The following is a 24,990-nucleotide window of genomic DNA, read 5'->3' as shown; positions in this document are numbered from 1 at the left end:
TCTCTCCTCTCCTTTGCTGGATCATCCTCCTTTTCCTGACCTCTAAATGTTAACAGTGGCCCAGGGCTCAATCCTGAGACCTTTTTTTTTCTATTTGCATTATCTCCCCAAGATCTCACCCAGTTACACAGGTTTAAATATTACTCAACTGGTAATGATTTCCAAATGTCCATCTTCAGTTTAGACTTCTTGAGTTCCTGACTCTTCTACCCAACCGCCTACTCTGCATTTCCATTTGGAATTCTATTAGACATCTCAAACTTAACTTGTCCAAAAGATTTATCTGTACCAAACCTGTTCTGCTTCCCGTGTTCCAGCCTTAGCAAATCATATCACCATTCACCCAGTTGTTAAGGCCATAACTGAATATTTTTTTCCCAGAGACGAGGTATTGCTCTGTCACCCAGGCTAGAGTACATTGGCACAATCACAGCTCATTGCAGCCTGAACCTCCCAGGTTTAAGCAATCCTCCCACCTCTGCCTCCCAAGTATCTGGGACCACAGGTGTGTACCACCGTGCCCAGCTAATTTTTGTATTTTTGGTAGAGATGGGATTTCCCTGTGTTACCCAGACTGGTCTTGAACTCCCAGGCTCAAGTGGTCCTCCCACCTCGGCCGCCCGAAGTGCTGGGATTACAGGCGTGAGCCACCACGCCCAGCCTCATCTGTGAATCTTCTTCCCTCACACCTTACATCCCATCTGTCAAAAACAACTTGTACCTTTCAATTACGACCACTTCTCACTGCCTCTTCCTATTACAAGCTGACATCTCTCGCCTACCATTCAGTCTGCAAACTGATCTGCTTTCAATCTTGCCCCCACCATGAACTATTAACATCATTGAGCCAAAATAATTTTCTTTTAAGATCCATCAAGTCATGTCACTTCTCTATTCAAAACTCCAATGGGGCTGGGCGTGGTGGCTCACACCTGTAGTCCAACACTTTGGGAGACTGAGGAGGGCACATCACTTGAGGTTAGGAGTTTGAGACCAGCCTGGCCAACATGGTGAAACCCCATCTCTACTAAAACTACATAAATTAGCCAGGCGTAGTGGTGGGCACCTGTAGCCTCAGTTACTGGGGCAGGTGAGGCAGGAGAATCACTTGATCCCGGGAGGCGGAGGTTGCAATTAGCCAGATCGTGCCACTGCACTCCAGCCTGGGCAACAAAGTGAGACTATCTTCAAAAAAAAACAAAAAAACAAAACAAAAACTCCAATGGGTTCCATTAACATCCTTTTTGTAGGTATCAAAGTCCTATCATGACCTACAGGATTTGCTGCTTGTCATTTCTCCAAAATCATCTCACAGCACCTGATCAATCTTCTCTAAAAATAAATCTTTCAGTAGTAAATAATTCTCCCCTGGTCTCATTATTTATCTTGTATAGAAATTTAGATTTTCGGCCGGGCGCGGTGGCTCAAGCCTGTAATCCCAGCACTTTGGGAGGCCGAGACGGGTGGATCACGAGGTCAGGAGATCGAGACCATCCTGGCGAACACGGTGAAACCCCATCTCTACTAAAAAAAAAAAATACAAAAAAAAACTAGCCAGGCGAGGTGGCGGGCGCCTGTAGTCCCAGCTACTCGGGAGGCTGAGGCAGGAGAATGGCGTGAACCCGGGAGGCGGAGCTTGCAGTGAGCCGAGATTCGGCCACTGCACTCCAGCCTGGGCGACAGAGCGAAACTCCGTCTCAAAAAAAAAAAAAAAAGAAATTTAGATTTTCATTTATTAGATTTTAACTTATTTTACATGTAACTTCCAATGAGGTTCAATTCAAAGTCTGGTTGGACTAAATAGCTAGTCACAATATCAAGTTACTAATGATTCTAAGCAAAATGCCAATACCTCCGCATCTTCATCAAGCTGTAATTGCTTGGCGATGGCTTCATCATTTAATCCAGACTCATTTGTATTTTGTGAAAGCTATATTTCAAAGAAAATCAAGCAAAATCAGCATAAACCTTAAGTGAAAAATAAGGCACTTTTTCTTTACTGCTGCTGATTAAACACACCAATGAGAGATAAGTGTATCAGTAATAGCTGCAATGTACACCAGCCAGAAAGCCAAATCTACGACTACTCCCTGACCATATCCAATTCCCTAATAAATAAATAGCCTATAGACAGACCTGTCTCACTTAGTTCTATTGATATGTTCAAGAGAAGTACCAAAAATAAAAATAAAAATAAACCAATCCTGTAGATTAATGTCTTGGCTTGACAAGTAGTCCAGAACATTGGCAAACCAACATGTGAGAATGATTACATTGTATTATGGAGGAAGTGATCGAATCAACAAACACCCACGATGGGGCAGGCTTTCTTTAACTCAGGGGACTACTTTCACCATCATTTATGTGGTATGTCTGTTTCCTAAATGGCCAGAAACAGATGAATCCAATATCTGTCAAAGTAGCGAAGGTCAAAAGTGTAGCATTGGTATGCTGTATTTGTAAAGACTCTATTTATTATCTCATGTGGAAACAAATTTATTTCTAATATTGACTGGCTGAGGTCAACAGTAAAATGAGTTTGCATTCTGAGAACTCAATTTAAATTCGAATAATTACAATTTTTTCTTACAGCTTAAAAGATCTTTTCCCGCTTTCACGAATTAAAAAAACTAAATATGTAACATTCTAACTTCCTCATCCTTTAAAATGAGGGCAATATATTTTATCCATAATCATAGGAAAATTATTTTAATTATTAAAACATGTTGACCTATTTACTACATCCTAGTTTCTCCTGTTATTAATATTAGTGAATGGGTATAAATCCTGAGCATACTTGCTTATATGTAGAACACTCACCTCTTTTCTTTTGCTTGCCACCATCTTCTTATTAGATCTTTGGACACTTCCAGTTCCAAAATAATCAAGCACTGATGTGGGTGTAAGTTTTATTGGTGATAAAGGCTTATTCTTGGTCTTAGTGTTTTCTTCATTCTTTTTCATGTTTGATGTTCCAAGATGACTATTTGTAGATCTTCCATTCTCTTTTGATTTAGAGGCCGCCTTCTTACACGTAAAGTCATCTTCTTCATCTTAAATGAAATGTAACCAAATATTTTTTATAAAACATCAATTCAGTTATACAAAGCAAACACTTCTACCAGCTTTATAAAAAGTATACAAGAGGCTACACATGGTGGCTCATGCTTGTAATCCCAGCACTTTGGGAGACCAAGATAGGAGGATCATTTGCGCCCAGGAGTCCGAGACCAGCCTGGGCAACATCATGAAATTCCGTCTCTACAAAAAAACTACCAAAAAATTAGCCAGGCATGGTGGTGCACACCTCTAGTCCCAGCTACTAGGGAGGCTGAGGCAAGAGGATATAAACCCAGGAGGTTGAGGCTACAGTTAGCTGTGATTGCACCACTGCACTCCAGCCTGAACAACAAAGACCCTGTCTCAAAAACAAAATAAGTATACAAGAACTTTGAGATGCTAGCAACTTTTTTACCTTCTATCTCCTAAATTCAACCATCATCCCCACATTTACCAGTGCCAGGCCTATAATACACTGTCTCCCCCAATTACTACTGAGAATACACAAATATTTACTGAGCACCCATTATGTACCAGGCACTTAAGATACAGCAGTGAATAAAAAAGACAAAATTCCTGCCCTCATGGAACTTGAAGTCTAGAAGAGGAAACAGATACACAAATAAACAAATACACATTGTCAAGTTAAATGTTCTATGAATAAAAAGTAAAACAGGGTGAAGCAGGGTGAAAGAATTAAAGAGTGATGAAGGATACTCTTTGAGATAAGGTAGTCAGGGTTTGAGATAAGGTAGTCAGGGAATGCCTCTTTGATAAACAACACTTTGACAGAGGCCTGAAATGAAGATACCTCAGGCAAGAATATTCGGGCAGTTAAAACTACAAAGGGAAAAGCCGAGATGGGAGTGTGCCTGGAGTTGAATGTGGCTGTAGCACAATGCGGAGGCGTGCCAGAAGAGTTCGAGTGAAAGAGGTAGGGGCCAAATCCTGGAGGACTTTCTAGGCAGTAGGAATAATTTTAGTCTTTATTATAGAATGGGAATCCACTGGAGAATTTTGAGCATAGTTTGTGACCCAACTTAAGGCCTGTCCTTTGAAGAACACACAGAAGAGGGGGGAAAGTAAATGCAGGGAGACCATTTAGAAAGCTACTGCAGTTCCAGATGAGATGCGGGAGGCTTGGACTATGGTGGTATTTGCAGAGGTGGTAAGTTGTCAAGTTCTAGCTATATATTGCAGGTGAACCATCTACTGATATCTAACCATTCATTTAAGACCATAAACTCTTTGTTACATTTTCTTTTTCTAAAAAGTTCCCACAAAACATCTTTTAAAAAGTTTCCCTACACATCTTTTTAAGCATTCATGACAATGTTTAGATAATTAGAAGCTCCAAAAATGTACCTCAAAAGGGTGTCAATAAATTTGTTTGCTTCAGTGATTCACAAAAAATAAAAATAAAATAAAGCTTTTCAATTTGGCCTATTAACAAAAGAAATCCAATAAAAATGAAAATCTAAGAGACAAACATGAAGTCAGGGACGGCAGCATAAACCTGTCATTCCAGTACCTTGGGAGGCTGAGGCGGAGGACTGCTTGAGCCCAGGAATTCAAGATCAGCCTGGGCAACATAATGAGACTATCTCTACCAAAAAAAAATTAGCTGGGGATCACTTGAGGTCAGAAGTTTGACACCAGCCTGGTCAACATCGTGAAACCCCATCTCTACTAAAATTACAAAACTTAGCCGGGCAGAGTGGTGCACGCCTGTAGTCCCAGCTACTCCGGAGGCAGAGGCAGAGGGTGCAGTGAGCTGAAATAGTGCCTCTGCACTCCAGCCTGGGAGACAGAGCAAGACTCTATCTCAAAAAAAAAAAAAAAAAAAAAAAAATTAAGCTGGGCATGGTGGTGCATGCCTGTAGCCCCAGTTACTCAGAAGGCTAAGGTAGGATGAGGATTGCTTGAGCCCAAGAGATGGAGGCTGCAGTAAGCCTCAATTGTACTACTGCACTCCAACCTATCTCTAAACAAATTTTTTTTAATAAAATTGAAAACAGGCTAGGTGCAGTGGCTCACACCTGTAATCCCAGCATTCTGAGAGGCCCAGATGGGCGGATCGTTTGAGGTCAGGAGTTCAAGACCAGCTTGGCCAACATGGTGAGACCCCGTCTCTACTAAAAACACAAAAATTAGCCGAGCATGGTGGAATGTGCCTGTAATCCCAGCTACTTGGGCGTTTTGAGGCAGGAGAATCACTTGAACTGGGAGGCGGAGGTTACAGTGAACTGAGATTGCACCACTGCACTCCAGCCTGGGCGAGAGTGAGACTCCCTCTCAAAAAAGAAGAAAAAAAACCTTTTTTTTTAAATAAAAGACAACCATGAAGACTAGGTCATGGTGGGGATGGGGAACGGTTCACTTTATAAATTTGGTATGCAAAGCCACATATGAGTGGCTCTTATGTCCTCTCAACTGCTCCCTCATTCAACTATGAACATTTGCTCAAGGCCTTATGTCCCAGGCCCTGTGTTATCCTTAGGTGGCTGCCATTTCAAACATGAAAGTATCTAATGATACGTAAAAATTAAAAGGATTTAGCCTTACCTTCTAATTACTATATTTATATTAAAATGAAACTATAAATTTTGCAACACATAACTCTTACAGGTTTCTGATTACTAAAAATAACCCACTATTTAAAACAAGCACGTAGTAGCCAGTGCCCTTCACTACAAGCACATTTTCTCTAATAATTTACAGTTCACCCCACCCTCCAAAGGGCCTCCAAAAACCACAGATATATCCATCAGATGGCTCCACACTCTTGACCACAATCAACTAGACCAGGAGACAGCACTTGAGCAAGGTGTGGCCAACTTTATCCTTGATTTGTTGAACCAGTATGTACAAACCAAGGTGCAAAATGTTTATTTCTACATTCAGTGAGAAAAGTTAGCAGGCTCCGAATAAATTCCCCCATTTTGCTTACACTAAAGTGTTTGCAACTGAAAGACTTAAATTAAAACATATTTATTTGTCTTCAACTATAGTCAATCCACCATCAAGTCTTAATTAAAAATTTATCCATAACTCTTTCTAAAGCACATCCAAGGTCTGATACAATTAACAGATTTCAGTTCAACCATACATTACAGAGAGTCAACAGACTAGGTTCAGTCATTCAAATATCTGTTCTCCCTACTTAACTACCGGTTTTTCTCTGCCTCTTTGTCAGACAGGAAAAAGGCTTTGCAAAAGGCTAGGTAACATCACCATTCCATTTATAATAGCCATGTGGATCACCCATAATAGTCCTAGTAACTAACCATTGAGAATATAATCTCAAAGTCCTTTCCTTTTCTCTAAAATAATAACACAACGATCATGGTATTATAGAAACTCAAAGTTTTTATACTTGACAGCTGGCCAGTTATACCCAAATATGTCAAATTTCTTATCTTATTAAATTCTATAATCTTTATTTGCTTTAAGTTCAACAATTGTACTTCTGGGCAAGAGGGAGTCCCTTAATGGAGAAAGAACAAACTTAAATTATCTCTGAAATGATGGTGCTCTACTAGTTTCCCACCACCGTAAAAATGCCAAAAATACTAACATTCCATTTCCACTACACCTCGCCATGCTTATAAGCAGTATGACAGAAAACCCCATAGCTGAGTGGGTGAGATCAACTACTATGGAGAGCAGGTTGCAATAGGGCAAGAAAAGGGGAAGTCAGAAAGTAAGTGACCATGTAGGCAAAGATGGCCTCAACTATAATAATGGCAGTATGAACAGAGAGATGTGAGTATTGTTTATAATATGGGAAAACAAATAACCTAAATATCTATTAATATGTATATTCAACCATGTAACAAAATCTCTACAGCAATAAAAATTATAACAAATATCCATATTTACTCACAGAAATATATTCAGGTTTATTAGGTGGCAAAAGCAGATGACATAACAGTATGTTTAATGACCCTGTTTATCTCTAGATATATACATAATTTTTAAATTTACATTCTAAAATCTGAAAAGAATCAATAAAACATTAACAATGTTTATCTCTGATTAGGGAAATATGGGTAATTTTCATGTTTTCTTCACACCCTTTGATATGGTTTGGCTGTGTCCCTAACCCAAATCTCATCCTGAACTCCCACATGTTATGGGAGGGATCCTGAGAAAGGTGAATGAATCATGGGGACAGGTCTTTCCTGTGCTGTTCTCATGATAGTGAATAAGTCTCATGAGATCTGATGTCTTGTCTGCTGACACGTGAGACGTGTCTTTCCCCTTCCACCATGATTGTGAGGTCCCCAGCCACATGGAACTGTAAGTCCAATAAACCTTTCTTTCATAAATTGCTCAGTCTCGGGTATGTCTTCATTAGCAGCGTGAAAACGGACTAATACACCCTTTTCTCCATCTAATGTTTTACAACAAATTGACTACATCCTAGAACTCTCTGACCCCTTAGCTTTCAGAGTCAGTGCTTTAGTTTCTATCTCCTCTCCACTCTTCTTTGCTTACTTCTGTTCATTATTTATCAGCATCTCTGCTATTCTGTTGCTGGCTTCACAGACTTCATGGTATCTTTTAATTTACTATTAATAAGTTTTTATTGAGCATTAAACTACATGCCAAGAACTGTAAAATAAATTATCTTGGCCGGGCGCGGTGGCTCAAGCCTGTAATCCCAGCACTTTGGGAGGCCGAGACGGGCGGATCACAAGGTCAGGAGATCACGACCATCCTGGCTAACACGGTGAAACCCCGTCTCTACTAAAAAATACAAAAAACTAGCCGGGCGAGGTGGCGGGCGCCTGTAGTCCCAGCTACTCGGGAGGCTGAGGCAGGAGAATGGCGTAAACTCGGGAGGCAGAGCTTGCAGTGAGCTGAGATCCGGCCACTGCACCCCAGCCTGGGCGACAGAGCGAGACTCCGTCTCAAAAAAAAAAAATAAATAAATAAATAAATAAATAAATAAATAAATTATCTTTAGTCAACTAGTCCTACCTCCTTATTCAATACAGAGACCCCATTTTCCACATTTCTAACAAAAAAAATAGACTAGACTTAAATACTTTCAAAATCGAGCAACGTTAATTCACCTTCTTTCTTTAGTGAATAGCAAAATACTATACTCCTTAAGAAAGTTTTTCCTTATATTAAGTCAAAATACTTCCCTGTGAATTCCACCTCTTTCCTTAATCTATCCGCTGACCAGGGAGAAAAAGTTTATCTACTTTTTCCACATCCAGCATCTGAAGACTGCTCTTATTTCTTCCTTACGTCCCCTTCTCTATAAATAGTAAAACAGTTTCAAGCCACTCAACATTTAGGTTACTGGGAAGATTAAATTTTTCTTAAAGGGCCGGACATGGTAGCCCATGCCTATAATCCCAGCACTTTGAGAAACCAAGACAGAATGATCACTTGAGCCCAGCAGTTCAAGACCAGCCTGGGCAAAAGAGCAAGACCCCATCTCTACAAATAAAGTAAACTAAACTAAACTAAAATAAAATAAGACAAAATTTTAAACGCTAAGTGCCCAGTGTAGCACCTAGCCATGTTACAGCCATTCAATAAATAAAAGTAGTATTCTCTGGGAAAAACAATACTGAACCAGAAGTCTAGAAAACTAAAATTCTAACCTAAGTTTGACTTACCATTTTTATTTTAATTAGTCATCAGGGTTTCACTGTGGTCTTCTGTAAAATGTTGGACCAAACAAACTTTTTTTTTTTTTTTTTTTTTTTTTGAGACAGAGTCTCACTCTGTCGCCCAGGCTGGAGTGCAGTGGCGCGATCTGGGCTCACTGCAAGCTCCGCCTCCCAGGTTCACGCCATTCTCCTGCCTCAGCGTCCCGAGTAGCTGGGACTACAGGCGCCCGCCACCTCGCCCAGCTAGTTTTTCATATTTTTTTTTTTTTTAGTAGAGACGGGATTTCACCATGTTAGCCAGGATGGTCTCAATCTCCTGACCTCGTGATCCGCCCGTCTCAGCCTCCCAAAGTGCTGGGATTACAGGCTTGAGCCACCGCGCCCGGCCCAAACAAACTCTTAAGATTTTCCCCTCTACAATTTTATGACTCTATGGGTAGCCATATAGATTTTTTAATATTATACACAATATTGATGAAAATATGAGTTTGTACTAATAAAAACACTAATTATAAAAGTGTAAATTAGTGTGACTTTTCTAGAAAGTAATTTGGTAGAACACACCCAGAACCTTAAAGAAGTTCATTCATCTCCTTTAGCATAGTAACTCTTGGAGATACTCAGAGGTGATGACAAATATTTACATATAAATTTAGTCTAGTCATCACACTATTAGGAGCATAAGAAGTGTAAGCAACTGACATGCTTGAAATCGGGAAAATATTTATATAAATTATGGTCTAACTATACAATGGACTCATGAAGCCATGAAATATTAAGCCCAAATTTCAAGACTGAAAAAAAAAAAAAAAAAAACTCATGAAAAGAGCAAAATTAAGCTGTCAAAAAAACAAAATGCATCACTCTGTTCTTTTATGTGCACCCTAATGTTATAGGTATAAACATCACCCCTAAAAAGGGAGGTTCTTGTCATGAGCCTCCTCTACCAGAGATCTCTGTACAATAGTGGAGGGTAACAGAGCCGTTCTCTGAATACATGAATTTGAATTGAACAATGTCTTTAAGCTATAGATCAAAAAATTGTGCTATAGCTAAACACGGGCATAAGTTTATAAACATTTTTATAATTTCTGAGAAAATTTAATTACACATGGATCTCCAAAGAAAAAATATGGGAGTGTTCTACAAGATACTTTAAGTATGTTTTCATTGGGATAAACAAAAATTGCAAATAAGGCTCCTTTTCTCTGTTAACTACAAAATAAACAGCTCTCTAAGTCCCTCGGAAAGTACGAGTAACTCCAGTAAAACACAATTATGAAAAGAAAAAGGGAGGCTAATTCTCAAGGACTGGCTCCCTTGCTTTAATACCTATTTAGTACTCCTTACAGTTATGAGAATAACATTTAAAAAAAAAAAAAGCAAATTCATGATCCTAAGCATTGAGATATTTCTCACAAATATAAAGGATTTCATATTTATTTTATAAATAAATATGGTATCCTATAAGCCACAGGCATATCTGAAAACACTGTCATCTTGCCTTGATGAAACCAGAAAACTTGAAGAACAAGCAGTCCTACTGTTTCTCTACTATGACTTCTCAACTAGTTGTCTTAAAGTTCCTTTGCCTTTAACATTTTAAAGGCTATACCAATATATTATGGAAAGAAGACAACACAGGCCAAGGTTACAACTAGCTGCTTCCAACAGACAGTGACTTAACAGGTGTTGCTGTGAGGATCCTCATGTAAAATAAATATTTTACAATCCTACACAGTGTGTAGAGATGAAACATTCCAAATAAAGTTGTAGTTATTCTTTTTTAACATTTGTTCTTGTTTTCTAATAAGCTTAAATTGGATTCCGCCTCATTGGAAGCCAAAGGCAAACCATGTTCTCTTCTCCCCAGAAACTTACAATAAAATAATGATAAACAGATCTAAGTCAAATTGAGGAGAACTGGTTGAAAATCACGAACAATTGAACACTTAGATTTTCCCTCTAGGATATCTGTCTTCTTGTAAAAACACCATTTATTTGTATTTATAGGCAACATAACCTCAAATGCGGTACCAACAACCAAGCAAACTAGCATTATCATATTATCCTACACACAGCAGAGGAACTGCGTGGGAGAGAAGATTGCTTTGACATTCTGAGTTAGATACATTCATTTATTTAGAAGAATAACAAAAGAGAAATAAAAAATGTGGGGGTCCATATAAAAATCTATTTATAAGGCAAGAAGGAAAAAAATCTAATTCTGGAATTCATACTGCTGAGAATCTGGCCTTTCCAAACAGATCTCTGAATTCTAATTCTGTGATTTTCTTTTCTTTGGTCTAGAATACACAAAAAGCAAATTAATGAAGAGATCCAGTTACAGGGACTAAAAATAATTTATTTAGCAACAAGTCAAAAACTAAAAAATGAATCAAACTGTTCAAACTCTTTTTCTATAAAGCTTCTTTTCAATATTTCCATGAGTCAAAAATCTAAACCATCATTTTGGTTTTAGAGACAGAAAAAGGTTCATATACGAGCCAAGCCTTCAATAAATATTGGTTAAATTAAGTGGATGGAAGAGAAACTAAACATACCACTTTTGCCCATTTATATGGTAAATCAGACATTCTATACATATCGGCATAAAATAAAACTTCTAAGATTGCTCATCTTCAATCAAGAAACCAGAGATCTCATGATTCACTACAAATGAATCCTCTTAGAATCAAATAGAGTCAGTTATATTTTTAAAATAAACCTTATTTTATAATTCATGGAGTCTAGTGAGGTAGCTGAGTAATAATAAATAAGAGAAAAAAGTACTGGCTTGCAATGTGATGTTATCCACCACACGGGTACCGAGTCCACTGAAATGCCTGAATAAGAAAAAGTGGGGGAAAGGCCTGGGTAGTTGCCACAGATCCATTACCCAAAGCTTCTTACAATTCTAAGGCATAAAACGGGCAATAGAAGGAAACCTGCCTGGCCACAGAGCTAAGGGAGTGATTCTGCAATGCAATTTCCCCAATGCCATTCACATACATCTTCCCCACACAAGAGGAGAGAACAGTGCTGGTCTTAGTATCAAAGCCAAATATAAGTCACTTTGTATATTATTTTATTATTATATATTGTATTGTATATTATTAGTACTTAATGATATTTTCATAACATAATCCTACTTCCTTGGCATTCTGGAATACAGTTCTATGTCCCTCATAATTTCACAAGTGCCTGACAGCAAAGTACGTGTCACCAGAACAGTCTGTTCATTTTCAGAGATGCTTCAGAACCTCAATATTTTAGTGTCTCATTATTTACTGTGCCCTTTTCAAATCTCCTTCCTCTCCATATGCCACTTAATTTTTTTCAGGTCTCGTAATACACATTAATAAAAGAGAATTGAAGAACAAATTAGCAAAAAAGATTATAAGAAAGCATCTAGCTCTCATAAATATGTGCATTTGCAGATAAAATTGCTAAAGCACTATCAGTGACCTTTGAATCATCACATAAAATAGAAATCCCTGAAGATTAAAGAAATGAAGTCCTAATTGTCAAAAAAATAGAAAGGCAGATCCACAACCACAGAACTACAGAAGATTACAGATTTAGTGACAATGCTATGCAGTAACATCATGAACAGGTCAGGAGCAACATAATGGCACTCAACTGAAGTAGACAAGGTCTCACTGAGCATAAACTAAGCCCTAAGCCTTCATTTCCTCTGTGAGTTATCAGACTAGTAGGTGAAATGAATACTAAAAACGATATCTGGACTTAAACAAAGTATCTACCAAATTCTCTTCTGATAAGAGGCAGGGTTTCTAACCTCCACGTTATTGACATTTTAAGCCAAGTAACTCTCTGTCCTGTGCATTGTGGGATGCTTAGTGGCATACCTGGCCTCTGCCAATTACATGCTGTAGCATCCCCCAGTTGTGACAACCAAAACTGTCTCCAGATATTGCCAAAGGTCCCTCAGAAGGCAATATCACCCTTGGTTGAGAAACACTGATTTATGGCAAGATAGAGAAATACAAAATAATAGTCATTACTAAGATTCATAAGTAATTAGACAGCTATACATAAGAAACTAAACAGCTATATCCAGGGTGCTGATGATTCAAAGCAAATTTTGAAAAAAACTTTGTCCCTTAATGCTAAACAATTTTAATAATGATTCAGGAAGAAACACAAAGATAAATCTATCAAATTTGTAGAAGATATAAAACTAGATGACATTAAAAAATTAAGTGTACGAGAGACATCCAAAGATCTACTCAATTCTTCTACTGGGAGGGAAGGGAGAAGGGAGGGTTAAGGCATTAAGTTATGAAAAAGCAAGCTGTAGACCAGGCGCAGTGGCTCACACCTGTAATCCCAGCACTTTGGGAGGCTGAGGCAGGTGGATCACCTGAGGTCGGGAGTTCGAGACCAGCCTGACCAACATGGAGAAAGCTCGTCTCTACTAAAAATACAACATTAGCCGGGCATGGCGGTGCATGCCTGTGATCTCAGCTACTCAGGAGGTTGAGGTAGGAGATGCACTTGAACCTGGGAGGCAGAGGTTGCGGTGAGCCAAGATCCTAACAAGAGCGAAACTCCATCTCAAAAAAAAAGAAAAAAAAAGAAAAAGCAAGCTGTAGAAATTTTACAGTAAGATGCTACTCGGCCGGGCGCGGTGGCTCAAGCCTGTAATCCCAGCACTTTGGGAGGCCAAGGCGGGTGGATCACGAGGTCAGGAGATCGAGACTATCCTGGCTAACATGGTGAAACCCCGTCTCTACTAAAAATACAAAAAACTAGCCGGGTGTGGTGGCGGGCGCCTGTAGTCTCAGCTACTTGGGAGGCTGAGGCGGGAGAATGGCGTGAACCCGGGAGGCGGAGCTTGCAGTGAGCCGAGATCACGCCACTGCACTCCAGCCTGGGAGACACAGCGAGACTCCGTCTCAAAAAAAAAAAAAAAAAAAAAAGATGCTACTCAAATATGTGTGTGTGTGTGTGTGTGTGTGTGTGAATGGAACATTTACTTAGGTAATTTAAAATAATATTAATTTAAATACCTCATCTTCAAAAATTCTAAATTTAGTTTCCTTTATACAGAATTTTAATGTACAAAGTATTATTAATTTTTGAACAAGTATAATCAAAAAAATATAATACTTACTTGAAGGAAATTTTCTACCCTTATCACTCTAGGTTTCCCTGAAAACATCTAAGAGAAGCTCTCTATCATATACAGAATCTATACCTATTTGTCCCATGCACAAAACTATATGTCTCTAAAAGTTAGCAAAGAGAATGTTACACACATCGCCAAGAATATTTTCTGCTACTATTTTCCAAAGTCACAAGTCACTGTTATTACATGGTAACCTGTAACCTAGAGAACACAACATCACCAATTTTTTTCCCATTTAACACTCCTCAAATAATTATAACTTCAGGAGTACTAACTGCCTCCGGAATTATGTGCACAATTAAAATTACCAGTCAAACAATTCAAGGCAGGAAAAACCCCCACCATTTTCGATCAAACAGCAGGCCCTGATGAAACCATAATAAAAGGTCAATCTTCGCCAAACAAGACTCAAGGTCTCTCACTTCATTAAACAGCTAAAAGTAAATATATTTACCCAGTACAACAAGTATTTGGGTTTTTACTAACCTTGAAGAACATTTTACTAGAGTCAATAGTTGGCTATAAAGATATTTATAAGCAGTTCTTTCCTTTTCCTGTAACTTGGGAAATTAATGTGGTTAAATTAGTTTTTAAAAATCAATAAATCCTAGTAGAAGACAGAGCTAATCAAAGTGATGATGAAAAATATTTCTCATGGAGCAAAATGGAAAGCCTAAAAATCTGTATAACAATAATCTAAAAAGCTAGCTGTATAATAATATAAGCAAAAATACTTGAAACCTACATTTTTCCTAAATCTGTTTTTCATTGCTTATAAAGCACTATGCAACAGAAATAAAATACAAGCCACATATAAAATTTCAAATTTTCTCATAGCCACATTTTTAAAAGTAGAAAGAAAGAAGTGAAATTAATTTTAACCATATATTTTATCTAACCCAATAGATCCAAATTATTAGCATTTCAAAATGGGATCAATAACAAAAAATTAACAAGGTAGTTTACCTTTTTTGTGTAGGAAGTCTTTGAAATCTGTGTTTTTAAAATAAATTTTATTGTATATATCTAAAGTATACAACATGATATTAGGGGATATATAGATAGTAAAATAAATACTAGAGTGAAGCAAATTAACATATCCATCATCTCACATAGTTACTCATTTTATTTTTGTGGCAAGAGCAACTAAAATGTACTAATTTAGCAGGAATCCCAAATACAGTACAACTTTATTAACTATAGTCCTCATGTTATACATTAGATCTCTGGACTTGTTCATCCCATGTATCTGCTACTTTGTAACCTCTAATCAATATCTCCCCATGTCCTCCTCAACCCCCGCAACCACTGTTGCATTCGCTATTGACTTTTTTTTAAGAGTTTGCATTATAAGTGAGATCACGCAATATTCTTCCTTCTGTGCCTGACATTTCACTTAACATAATGTCTGCCGGGTTCATACATGCTGTGGCAAATGACAGAACCTCCTTTTTTTTTAAGCCAAATAATATTCCATGATTACATATACCACAATTCCTTCATCCATCCACCGTCTGACACTTAGGTTGTTTCCGTATCTTGGCTTTGTGCATAATGCTGCAATGAATATGGGAGTGCAGATAACTTTCTGAGGTGGTGATTTCATTTCCTTTAGGTATATGCCCAGAAGAGAGACTGCTGGGTCATATGGCGGTTTTATTTTTAATTCCATTGGGCTCCTCCATGCTGTTTTCCATAATGGCTGCACCAATCTACATTACCACCAATGGTGTACAGGTTCCCTTTTCTGCACACTGTGAATAACATTTGTTATCCCTTTATTCTTTAATGATAGCCATCCTAACGAGTGAGGTGTTATTGCATACTGGTTTTGATTTGCATTTCCCTAAGGATTAATGATATTAAACACTTTTTCATATACCTGTTGGCCACTTTTACGCATTCTTTGGAGAAATGTCTCTTCAGGTCCTTTACCCATTTTTAAATTTGACTGTTTTTCTATTGAATTGTATGAATTATTCACACATTTTAGATATCAACCTCTTATCAGATATATGATTTGCAAATTTTGTCCCAATCTGTAGGTTGTCATTTCATTTTGTTGACTGTTTCCTTTGCTGTGTGAAATCTGTGTGTATTTCACATTTACAGCATTCTCAATTCAGACTAAGTACATTTCAAGTGCTCCACAGCCACAAATAACTAGTAGTTCCCATAATGGATGACACAAATCCATAACATAAGTGAGCCAAATATCATTCCCAAATTTCTAAAGCTCAATTACAAAATCAATAGAAAGCCCTAAGTAAGTAAACAAATACAAAATGTCTTTAAAGGCAGATGTAGGCTTATAATAGAGTCAAAACATAAGAATAACAATTAATACTTATTGAGCATTTACTATTTTAGATCCTAAGTCAGACCCTATTTTAAATGCTTTTCAAGAATTATCTCATTTGACTATCACAAAAGGCTGCTGATGCAGGTACTAGTGATGTCTCCATTTTACATAGAAGTAAACTAAAACACAAGGAAAGTTAAGTAAAGATTTAACCAAGGCCATGCTTTTAAACAGTACACATGCTATGCCACAAGAAAAATGCCAATAGAACCAAAAGTTGTTTTTAAAATCAGAATACAGAACATAAGAAAAGATAGTACGCAATAATGAAAAAAAAATCCTATCTTTTGGAATTAACAGGTTTTTTTAAACTGAATCATGTCATATGATACTTTTCCACAAGAAGCTCCAATCTCTAGATAAACAATACAGTTTTAGATTAGAATTTTTACTTTTAAACTATTACACAAATATTGGGAATACTCATTCTATTTTATGGAATGAGGTAATGCCCAATTCTATTACACACACACACATATTTTATTTAACCTTATACTGGTAATATAAAACAAAAATATTTATGACCCAATATTGAAAAGTATGGTTCTAGTCTAAAGTAAAGAGTAACGAAAGTATTACTTTAAGGTCAAGGATTTTCCAGTAGAATATTAATTTGAAAAAGCTGTTACTTCTCTTTTTTGAAACTCATATATTTGTGATTTTATTATGCCAATCTTATTATGGACTTTTTTTAATAGTCTCATTCTCTTGTATGAAGGAAAAGGCTTATCTTCCTCCCATTCACCTATCATTTCAAACAATAAAGTATGAAAAGATAAAACAGGCAATAATAAAGCAAGCTTCTTCCCTACATCTCAATTCTAAGAAAAAAATAGAATAATGCACAATACTGAACACCACCTTAGATAGGTACATCATACCCCAAGATTTTTAGCTAAAACAAGAGGACAATGTTTACTTTCACATGTATATGCTACCAGCAAACGACACGAACACTGCCTAATGTTCATAAAAAGTTTTCAGATAAAAAGCTGGACATCTCTTCAGAAAGTAACATTCAAATATTGCTCATCTTAATGGATGACTAGATACAGAAAGAAAAAAATTGCTTGTCTGAAATAAACAGTCCAATGTGAAAGAAACTGTGATCAGAACTTAAATTATCTGACCTTTTTGTTTACTTAAAATCACCAGATAACAACAGCCTTGATCCACAGTTGAAGGCCATGGCCGGCTGCACACTAACTTTGACGTTTTTCAGGGTGTCACTGGAAAGCCTAATCACACCACCTTCAGTTACATAATAAACCTATCACCATACTGTTCTTACTCTCCCCTCCCACATGTTCAAAACTTCACAAAGGTAGCCAGAGCTAAGAGGAGAGCCTCTCAATTTAAGGGTTCGTTTACACAATGTGCCTGAGCAGATATTTAGCAACAGCACGAGAAAGTTAAGAGTCAGTCACCTGACCATAACAAAGAAACGTCTCAGTTTAGGAAAAATTTCCCAAAAAATATGCTCACATCACTTACACTTTGTCTTTAATATTTTGAACAATTTCATCAGCAAATGTTTCACATAACTTACAAAGTTCACCTATGGACTTGGTTTTTCTTTTTATTTTTTCCTTTGGACTGCCTACTCAATGTGTCAGGCACTGGGTCTGGCCCTTTCATGTACATCATCCCGTATTATTCCGGTTATGGTCTCCTCCAAGGGTTAACAATGTTACAATCAAAATGACTTCACTAACTTATCTGAGCTTTTCTTCTAGGATGACAATATAACTCTGGGATCCTTACATAAAAGAACAGTATTCATGAAACAATTATTTACACAACAAAATATTTCAGATTAGCACATAATTATTTATAAATGTCCTTTGCACTTTGATTACTCTTAAAACAGACCTAACAGAACTAAATTTAAGTACAAAACAATCTTCTTTAAAAAACCCAATACTTGGCCGGGCGCGGTGGCTCAAGCCTGTAATCCCAGCACTTTGGGAGGCCGAGATGGGCGGATCACGAGGTCAGGAGATCGAGACCATCACAAGTTAACACGGTGAAACCCGTCTCTACTAAAAATACAAAAATAGCGGGGGATGGCATGCAAGTCCATGCAGGAGCTGAGGCAGGAGAATAGAAGTGAACCTGGGAAGCGGAGCTTGCAGTGAGCTGAGATCCGGCCACTGCACTCCAGCCTGAAGCGACAGCGTGAGATCCGTCTCAAAAAAAAAAACCCAATACTTTAATTTTCAGTGTCACCAGAGAATACAAGGAATTCAACATCAGTGCTAAATAATAAATCACAAATGTGAGTAATCACTCTACACTTAGATTATTGACTTTGGCCTGCCGGATAAAAAGCTTACATTAAAAAAGTAGTTCTAAAACAACCCAATACTATTTTAATATGTGATTCAAGATTAAGCTTCAATTTATATGATTCAGTACGAGCACTTAAAAAAAATTCCAAGAGCCAATTTCCCTGTAATTGGTCCTTAATCCACAGGAAATGCCAAAGATGATCCCAGCCTTCCCTGATAAATATAACTCAACAAAGCAAAAAGGCAGTAGAAATTCCATTCAAAGTGAAGGAGGTACATTTAGACACCAACAAAAAACTCAAGAACATAACACACAATGCAACCTTACCTGTTTCTGAAATGCATGTAACAGGATCCTGCCGTGAAATTTTACCAGGTTTAGAAGATACTGGCGGTTTTTCTGGTTGCTTTTTGGCATTTTTTACCTGCAACGTCTCCTCTGACTCTGAATCTGTATGTGAGAGAAAAATAAAATGAAACTTGGAAAAGAACTATTATAATACAGTGCATTTTTAAAGTAGTCATGGTGAACCAATTCCTCAAGGTCTTTTTCAAGGCACATGTCTTCTGTGAATTCTCACAGGTTACTTTTACTCAGTGTTAAGACTATGTATTAGTTTCCTATTCCAGCTATAATAAATGGCCACAAACTTAGTGGCTTGAAACAACTAAGCCACTAAATTTATTATCTTCCAGTTTTGGAGGTTAGACAGACGGTAAATATGGGTCTCATTGGCCCAGTCAAGGTACCAGTAGGGCTATGTTCCTTTCTGGATACTCTAAGAAAGAATTTTATTTGCCTTTTCCAATCTCTAGTGGATGCCAGCATTTCCTGGCTCAAGGACCCTTCCTCCATCTTCAAAGCCAGCAGCATCAAGCGGAAGTCCTCATGTTGCCATCTCCCTGGATCCTCTAACCTTCCTCCACAGTTAATCTCACTCTCGAAACCCTTTTTCTGCCTCCCTATTCCTTGTGACTACACTGAGCCCACCCAGATAATCCAGCATAATGTCCCTATTTTATTTTTCTTTTTTGAGACAGAGTCTCACTCTGTTGCCCAAGCTGGAGTGCAGTGGAGTGATCTCAGCTCACTGCAACCTCTGCCTTCCGGGTTCAAGTGATTCTCCTGCCTCAGACTCCTCAGCAGCTGGGACTACAGGCACGTGCCACCACGCCAGTTAATTTTTGTATTTTTAGTAGAGACGGCGTTTTACTATGTTGGCCAGGCTGGTCTGGACCTCCTGACTGACCTCAAGTGATCCACCCGCCTCAGCCTCCAAAAGTGCTGGGACTACAGGCAAGAGCCACCACGCCTGACCTAATCTCCCTACTTTTAAGGTCATCTGATTAGCCATCTTAACACCATCTGTAACTTTTACTTACCTTTCCCATATAACCTAATATAGTCACAGGTTCTAAGAATTAGGCTGTGGATATCTTTTGGGGCCATTATTCTGTTTACCACAGCCTAATCTCCCAGGGCACTTAAATAAAAGTCAGGAAAAAAGTGTGAGTACCTGGCATAGTGCCTGGTACAAAATAGATGTTTCATAAACTTTAATGTCCTTCCTCTTCCCTTGCACCACGCATTTATAAATCCTGTCACACTGTAGTAAACTGTATCAAACACATTTCCAGTTTCCCAACAAACAAAACTCCTGGGGAAGAAGAACACGTACTTCTTTCAAATTCTTTACAATACAGAGCAATAAAAGGCACACAGTAAACACTTAAGTACTTTCAGAATTCAGAACCTTTGATAGTACTGTGAAAATCTTGACAATCCATAAATGCTTCTTTAGGCACATTTTTTATTTTAAGAATTCACACCAGAAGGCCGGATGCAGTGGCTCACGCCTGTAATCCCAACACTTTGGAAGGCCGAGGCAGGCAAAATCACCTGAGGTCAGGAGTTCAAGACCAGCCTGGCCAACATAGTGAAATCCCTTTTCTACTAAAAGCTACAAAAATTAGCCAGGCATGGTGGTGGGCACCTGTAATCCCAGCTACTTGGGAGGCTGATGCAGGAGAATCACTTGAACTCAGGAGGCAGAGGTTGCAGTGAGCAGAGAGCGTGCCACGGCACTCCAGCCTTGGTGAGAGAGCAAAACTCCGTCTCAAAAAAAAAAAAAAAAAAAAAAATTCACACCACATAAAAATAAAACAGAAGAGACAGATCTTCTTCACAAAAGCAAAAACTGAAACTTTCTGAATTCTATCATCATTTTACCATCATTTTGTGCATCATAAAAGGCATGCAAAAAAATTTGTTCCCTATTTTAAAATTACATTCAAAGAAAAGCCTTTAAATTGTGTTTATTCCTTTTTAAATGCAACCCAAAAAAGCCAGATCTTTCAATAAGGCACAAAAATTAAATCTTAGATTTTTTGCTTTAAAAACAGTATTCTAAGGCACTATTTTTCAAATTTAACTTCCAACAACCTCAACTGGAAAAGAAATTAATACAAGTATTTTTAAAAATAACAGGGCCAGATGCAGAGGCTTATGCCTGCAATCCCAACACTTTGAAAGGCCGAGGAAGGTGAATTGCTTGAGGCCAGGAGTTCGAGACCAGCCTGGGATACATGGTAAAACCCCATCTCTACTAAAATTACAAAAATTAGCTAGACATGGTGCTGCACGCCTGTAGTTCCAGCTACTGCGGTGTCCGAAGCACAAGAATCGCTCGAACCTGGGAGGCAGAGGTTGCAGTGAGCCAAGATCACACCACTGCATTCCAACCTGGGCAACAGGGCAAGACTGTCTCTAAATAAATTAATTAAATTAAATAAAAACACATATCACATCCAAATTAAGTTTGACAAATGCTGCATACTCTATCACTTTCTGAAGGAATCTTTAATACAAACAGATTTTGGTTCTGATAAGTTCTATAATAAAATTATTTGAAATTTCACTTGAGCATACAGCACCCTTCTCACAGCACTTATTAATACCTCAGAGAGCTATGTGTCTCAGAACATAGTTTATTTACTTTTTTTTTTTTTTTTTTGGAGACAAAGTCTCACTCTTGTCAGCCTGACTGGAGTACAGTGGCGATCTTGGCTCACTGCCACTTCTGCCTCCAGGGTTCAATCAATTCTCATACCTCAGCCTCCCAAGTAGCTGGGATTGCAGGCGCATGCCACCACACCCAGCTAATTTTTGTATTTCTAATAGAGACGGGGTTTCACCATGTTGGCCGGGCTGGTCTCAAACTCCCGACCTCAAGTCATCTGCCTGCCTTGGCCTCCCAAAGTGCTGGGATTACAGGCGTGAGCCACCACACCCATCGCTGTGCTAAGGGATATACAATAACCTTAAAACTTTAAAGCTCCACAGAAGAAATATTACCTGAATCATAGATGATCCTCTTTTTCTTGCTTGGTTGTTTCTGTTTGAAGTCATCCTCTTTACGGGAGCTATTTACCTATAAACATCACAGTATAATTAGAACATAAATAAGCCTATATAACTATCCTTTTTTTCTCGTTAGATTTGGGCTCAGTCATTTTAAATAGGAGGAATTTTGCATACCCGCCCCCCACCAGAAGACATTTTTCAATGTCTAGAAACATTTTTACTTGTCACAAATAGGGGTAGGGAGGTTTACTGTCATCTAACAAGTAGATCAGGGATGCTATTAAACATCCTACAATGCATAGGACTAGTCCTCCACAACAAAGAATTCTCCAGCCTAAACTGTCAGTAATATACCCTTATTGGCTAAAAATAGGCCAGACAGTAACTGTACCACAATGGGAAAAAAAGAATTACAGAAAACACTATAACATTATTCAGCTCCACTTTCAACACTAACCTATGTATACAACAAAGAATAAAAGGATATTAGATATTACAAGGCAAGTGCTTCCTGAAAATGAAAAGACAGAAACAGGAATAAATGCTAAGCTAGTGGCCTACCACTGCCAATGCCCCTTAGGAAACTAAATAAAACCGGCCATGCGTAGTGGCTCATGCCTGTAAAACCAACACTTTGGGAGGCCAAGGCAGGTGGATCACCTGAGGTTGGGAGTTCAAGACCAGCCTGACCAACATGGAGAAACTCTGTCTCGACTAAAAATACAAAATTAGACAGGTGTGGTGGTGCATGCCTGTAATCCCAGCTACTCGGGAGGCTGAGGAAGGAGAATCGCTTGAACCTGGGGGGCAGAGGTTGCAGTGAGCCAAGATCACGCCATTGCACACCAGTCTGGGGAACAAGAGCGAAACTCCATCTCAAAAAAAAAAAAATACTAAATAAAACCAATGCAAAAGGTATTATTTATATTTTATAGTTAAACATCACATTTCTAACATATTCAAATTTTCTCAGAAAGCATCAAGAAGTCAGACAGTGAAAAAACTGATTATAATCAATTATAAGGTAGAAATAGAAACTATTCCTATCCATTACAATAAAACTTCAAAAACATAAGAACAATCAACTAGCTTGCAAGAAAATGGATCAAATGAGCAATTATAATTTACATATACCACTGGATCAAGGACAGAGTTAGAATCAACTACAACTCAAAAGTAAGAGAAGAAGGTATCAAGGAAAGGAGAAAGCCACAGAAAGAAATCCCAAATTCTGCCTGTAAACTTTACCCAAATCTCTGGCTATCTCCTGAATTATACATATGTGGAACAACTCCTAGTGCTTAGCTAAGGTTAAAAGAATTGAATAAAGATTTCAGCTGCTGCCCATTACAGGGTAGGCAAGAGTTTAGAGCTTAAGTACACCAAGATCAATGCCTGATAAACCAAAATAATCAACACTCTTTGAAGGAATATAACAGGATCCAAAGTTCCTACACTGTATCATTCACAATGTCCAAGATAATCCAAAACAACTAGAACATACAAATAAAGAGGAAATGTGACCTGCTGAGGTTAATTTTATGTGTGAACCTGACTGAACCACAAGATGTCTACATATTTGGTCAAACATCATATTGGGTGTTTCTGCAAGGATGTTTTCGAATGAGCTTAATATTTAAATCAATAGACTAAGTAAAGCATATTGCCCTTCCTGATGGCATTAAGTCTCATCCAATCAGCTGAAAGTCTGAAAAGAACAAAGGCTAATCCTCTCCTGAATGAGAGGGAATTCCTCCTGCCTGACTGCCTTAGAGCTGGGACATCTCTGGGATACTTTCTTCCTGCCTTTGGACTCCCAGTTAAAACATCAGGGTACCAATTCTTGGTAATAAATCTCTCTATGTATACACACATGCATCCTATTGCTTCTGTTTCTCTACAGAACTCTGATTGTATAATACAGATTTTGGTACCAAGAAATGGAGTACTACTGTAAAAAAAAAAAACAAACAAACAAACAAAAACAAAACCTAAAATACAGAAGTGACTTTGGAATTGGGTAGAGGCTAGATGTCTTCTAGCATGTAGAAAAAGCCTAGACTGCCATGAAGGAACTGCTGGTAGAAATATGAACTTTAGATGTAATAACAATGAGAGCTGATGAAGAAAAGAGAAGAGCTAGAGAAGAAGCCTCTTTCATCTCAGAGCATATATCATCATGAACAGAATGCTGGTATAAATATGAATGTTAAAGGCCAGCCTGGTGAGGTTTTACATGGAAATGAGAAAGAGATTATTGGAAATTGGAAGAAAGGCAATTCTTACTATAAAGTGGCACAGAACTTGGCCAAGTTGGGTCCTAGTGCTTTGTAAAAGATGGAACTTGTGAACGATGAAATCACATATTTAGCTGAGGAGATCTCAAAGCAAAATCTTGAAGATGCAGCCTGAGTCCTTCTGACTGCTTGTAGTCAAATGCAAAAGGGAAGAGATGAACTACAGAAGAAACTGTTCAGCAGAAAGGGACCAGAGCTTGAAGGTTTGTAAAATTCTCAGCCTGTCCATATTTCAAAAAATGATAAAGCATGTTCTAGGCCGGACGTGGTGACTCACACCTGTAATCTCTGCACTTTGGGAGGTCAAGGCAGGCGGATCACTTGAGGTCAGGAGTTTGAGACCAGCCTGGCCAATATGGTGAAACCCCAACTCTAGCAAAAATACAAAAAATTAGCTGGACAGTGGCACGCAACCACAGTCCCAGCCACTCAGCAGGCTGAGGCAGGAGATTAACTTCAATCTGGGAGACGGAGGTTGCAGTGAGCTGAGATCGCGCCACTGCACTCCAGTCTGGGCAACAGAGCAAGACTGTTTCAAAAAAAAGAAAAGAAAAGAAAAAGCATGTTCTAAAGAGAATAGCAAGGATGTAGCTGGAGTATCACTTGATAAAGAGATTACGGGATTATACAAGCAAAAACACTGTCAGTTTGAATTGAAGAGGATGGAGAAAGGACAAAATGAAAGAAGGCTGTCAGACTTCTGAGATTCCAGTGACAGGACAACAGGGCTATTTTTCAAGAAAAGGGAAGAATGGTCCCAAAAGCAATTCAGAGATCAACCATCAGAACTGCCTCTTCAAAAGATGGAGCTTGGTTTCAACAGATGAG

General features: G+C 38.2%; 1 protein-coding gene across 1 annotated transcript in view; it reads right to left on the bottom strand.

Moving 5' to 3' along the window:
* Positions 1-24,990, bottom strand: part of RFC1 (replication factor C subunit 1) — a 77,439-nt gene that overhangs the window by 32,699 nt on the left and 19,750 nt on the right. The window contains exons 3-6 of the mRNA XM_031664827.1: positions 21,857-21,932; positions 18,830-18,952; positions 2,821-3,053; positions 1,853-1,930 (exon numbers count right to left, since the gene is read on the bottom strand). Coding sequence (XP_031520687.1) covers positions 1,853-1,930; positions 2,821-3,053; positions 18,830-18,952; positions 21,857-21,932 — 510 coding nt within the window. The remainder of the gene's footprint in view (positions 1-1,852; positions 1,931-2,820; positions 3,054-18,829; positions 18,953-21,856; positions 21,933-24,990) is intronic.

The sequence above is a fragment of the Papio anubis genome, chromosome 3 (assembly GCF_008728515.1).
Source record: "Papio anubis isolate 15944 chromosome 3, Panubis1.0, whole genome shotgun sequence".
NCBI lineage: Eukaryota > Metazoa > Chordata > Mammalia > Primates > Cercopithecidae > Papio > Papio anubis.
Note: the sequence above shows the minus strand (reverse complement) of the source record. Positions and strands in the feature narration are given on the sequence as shown.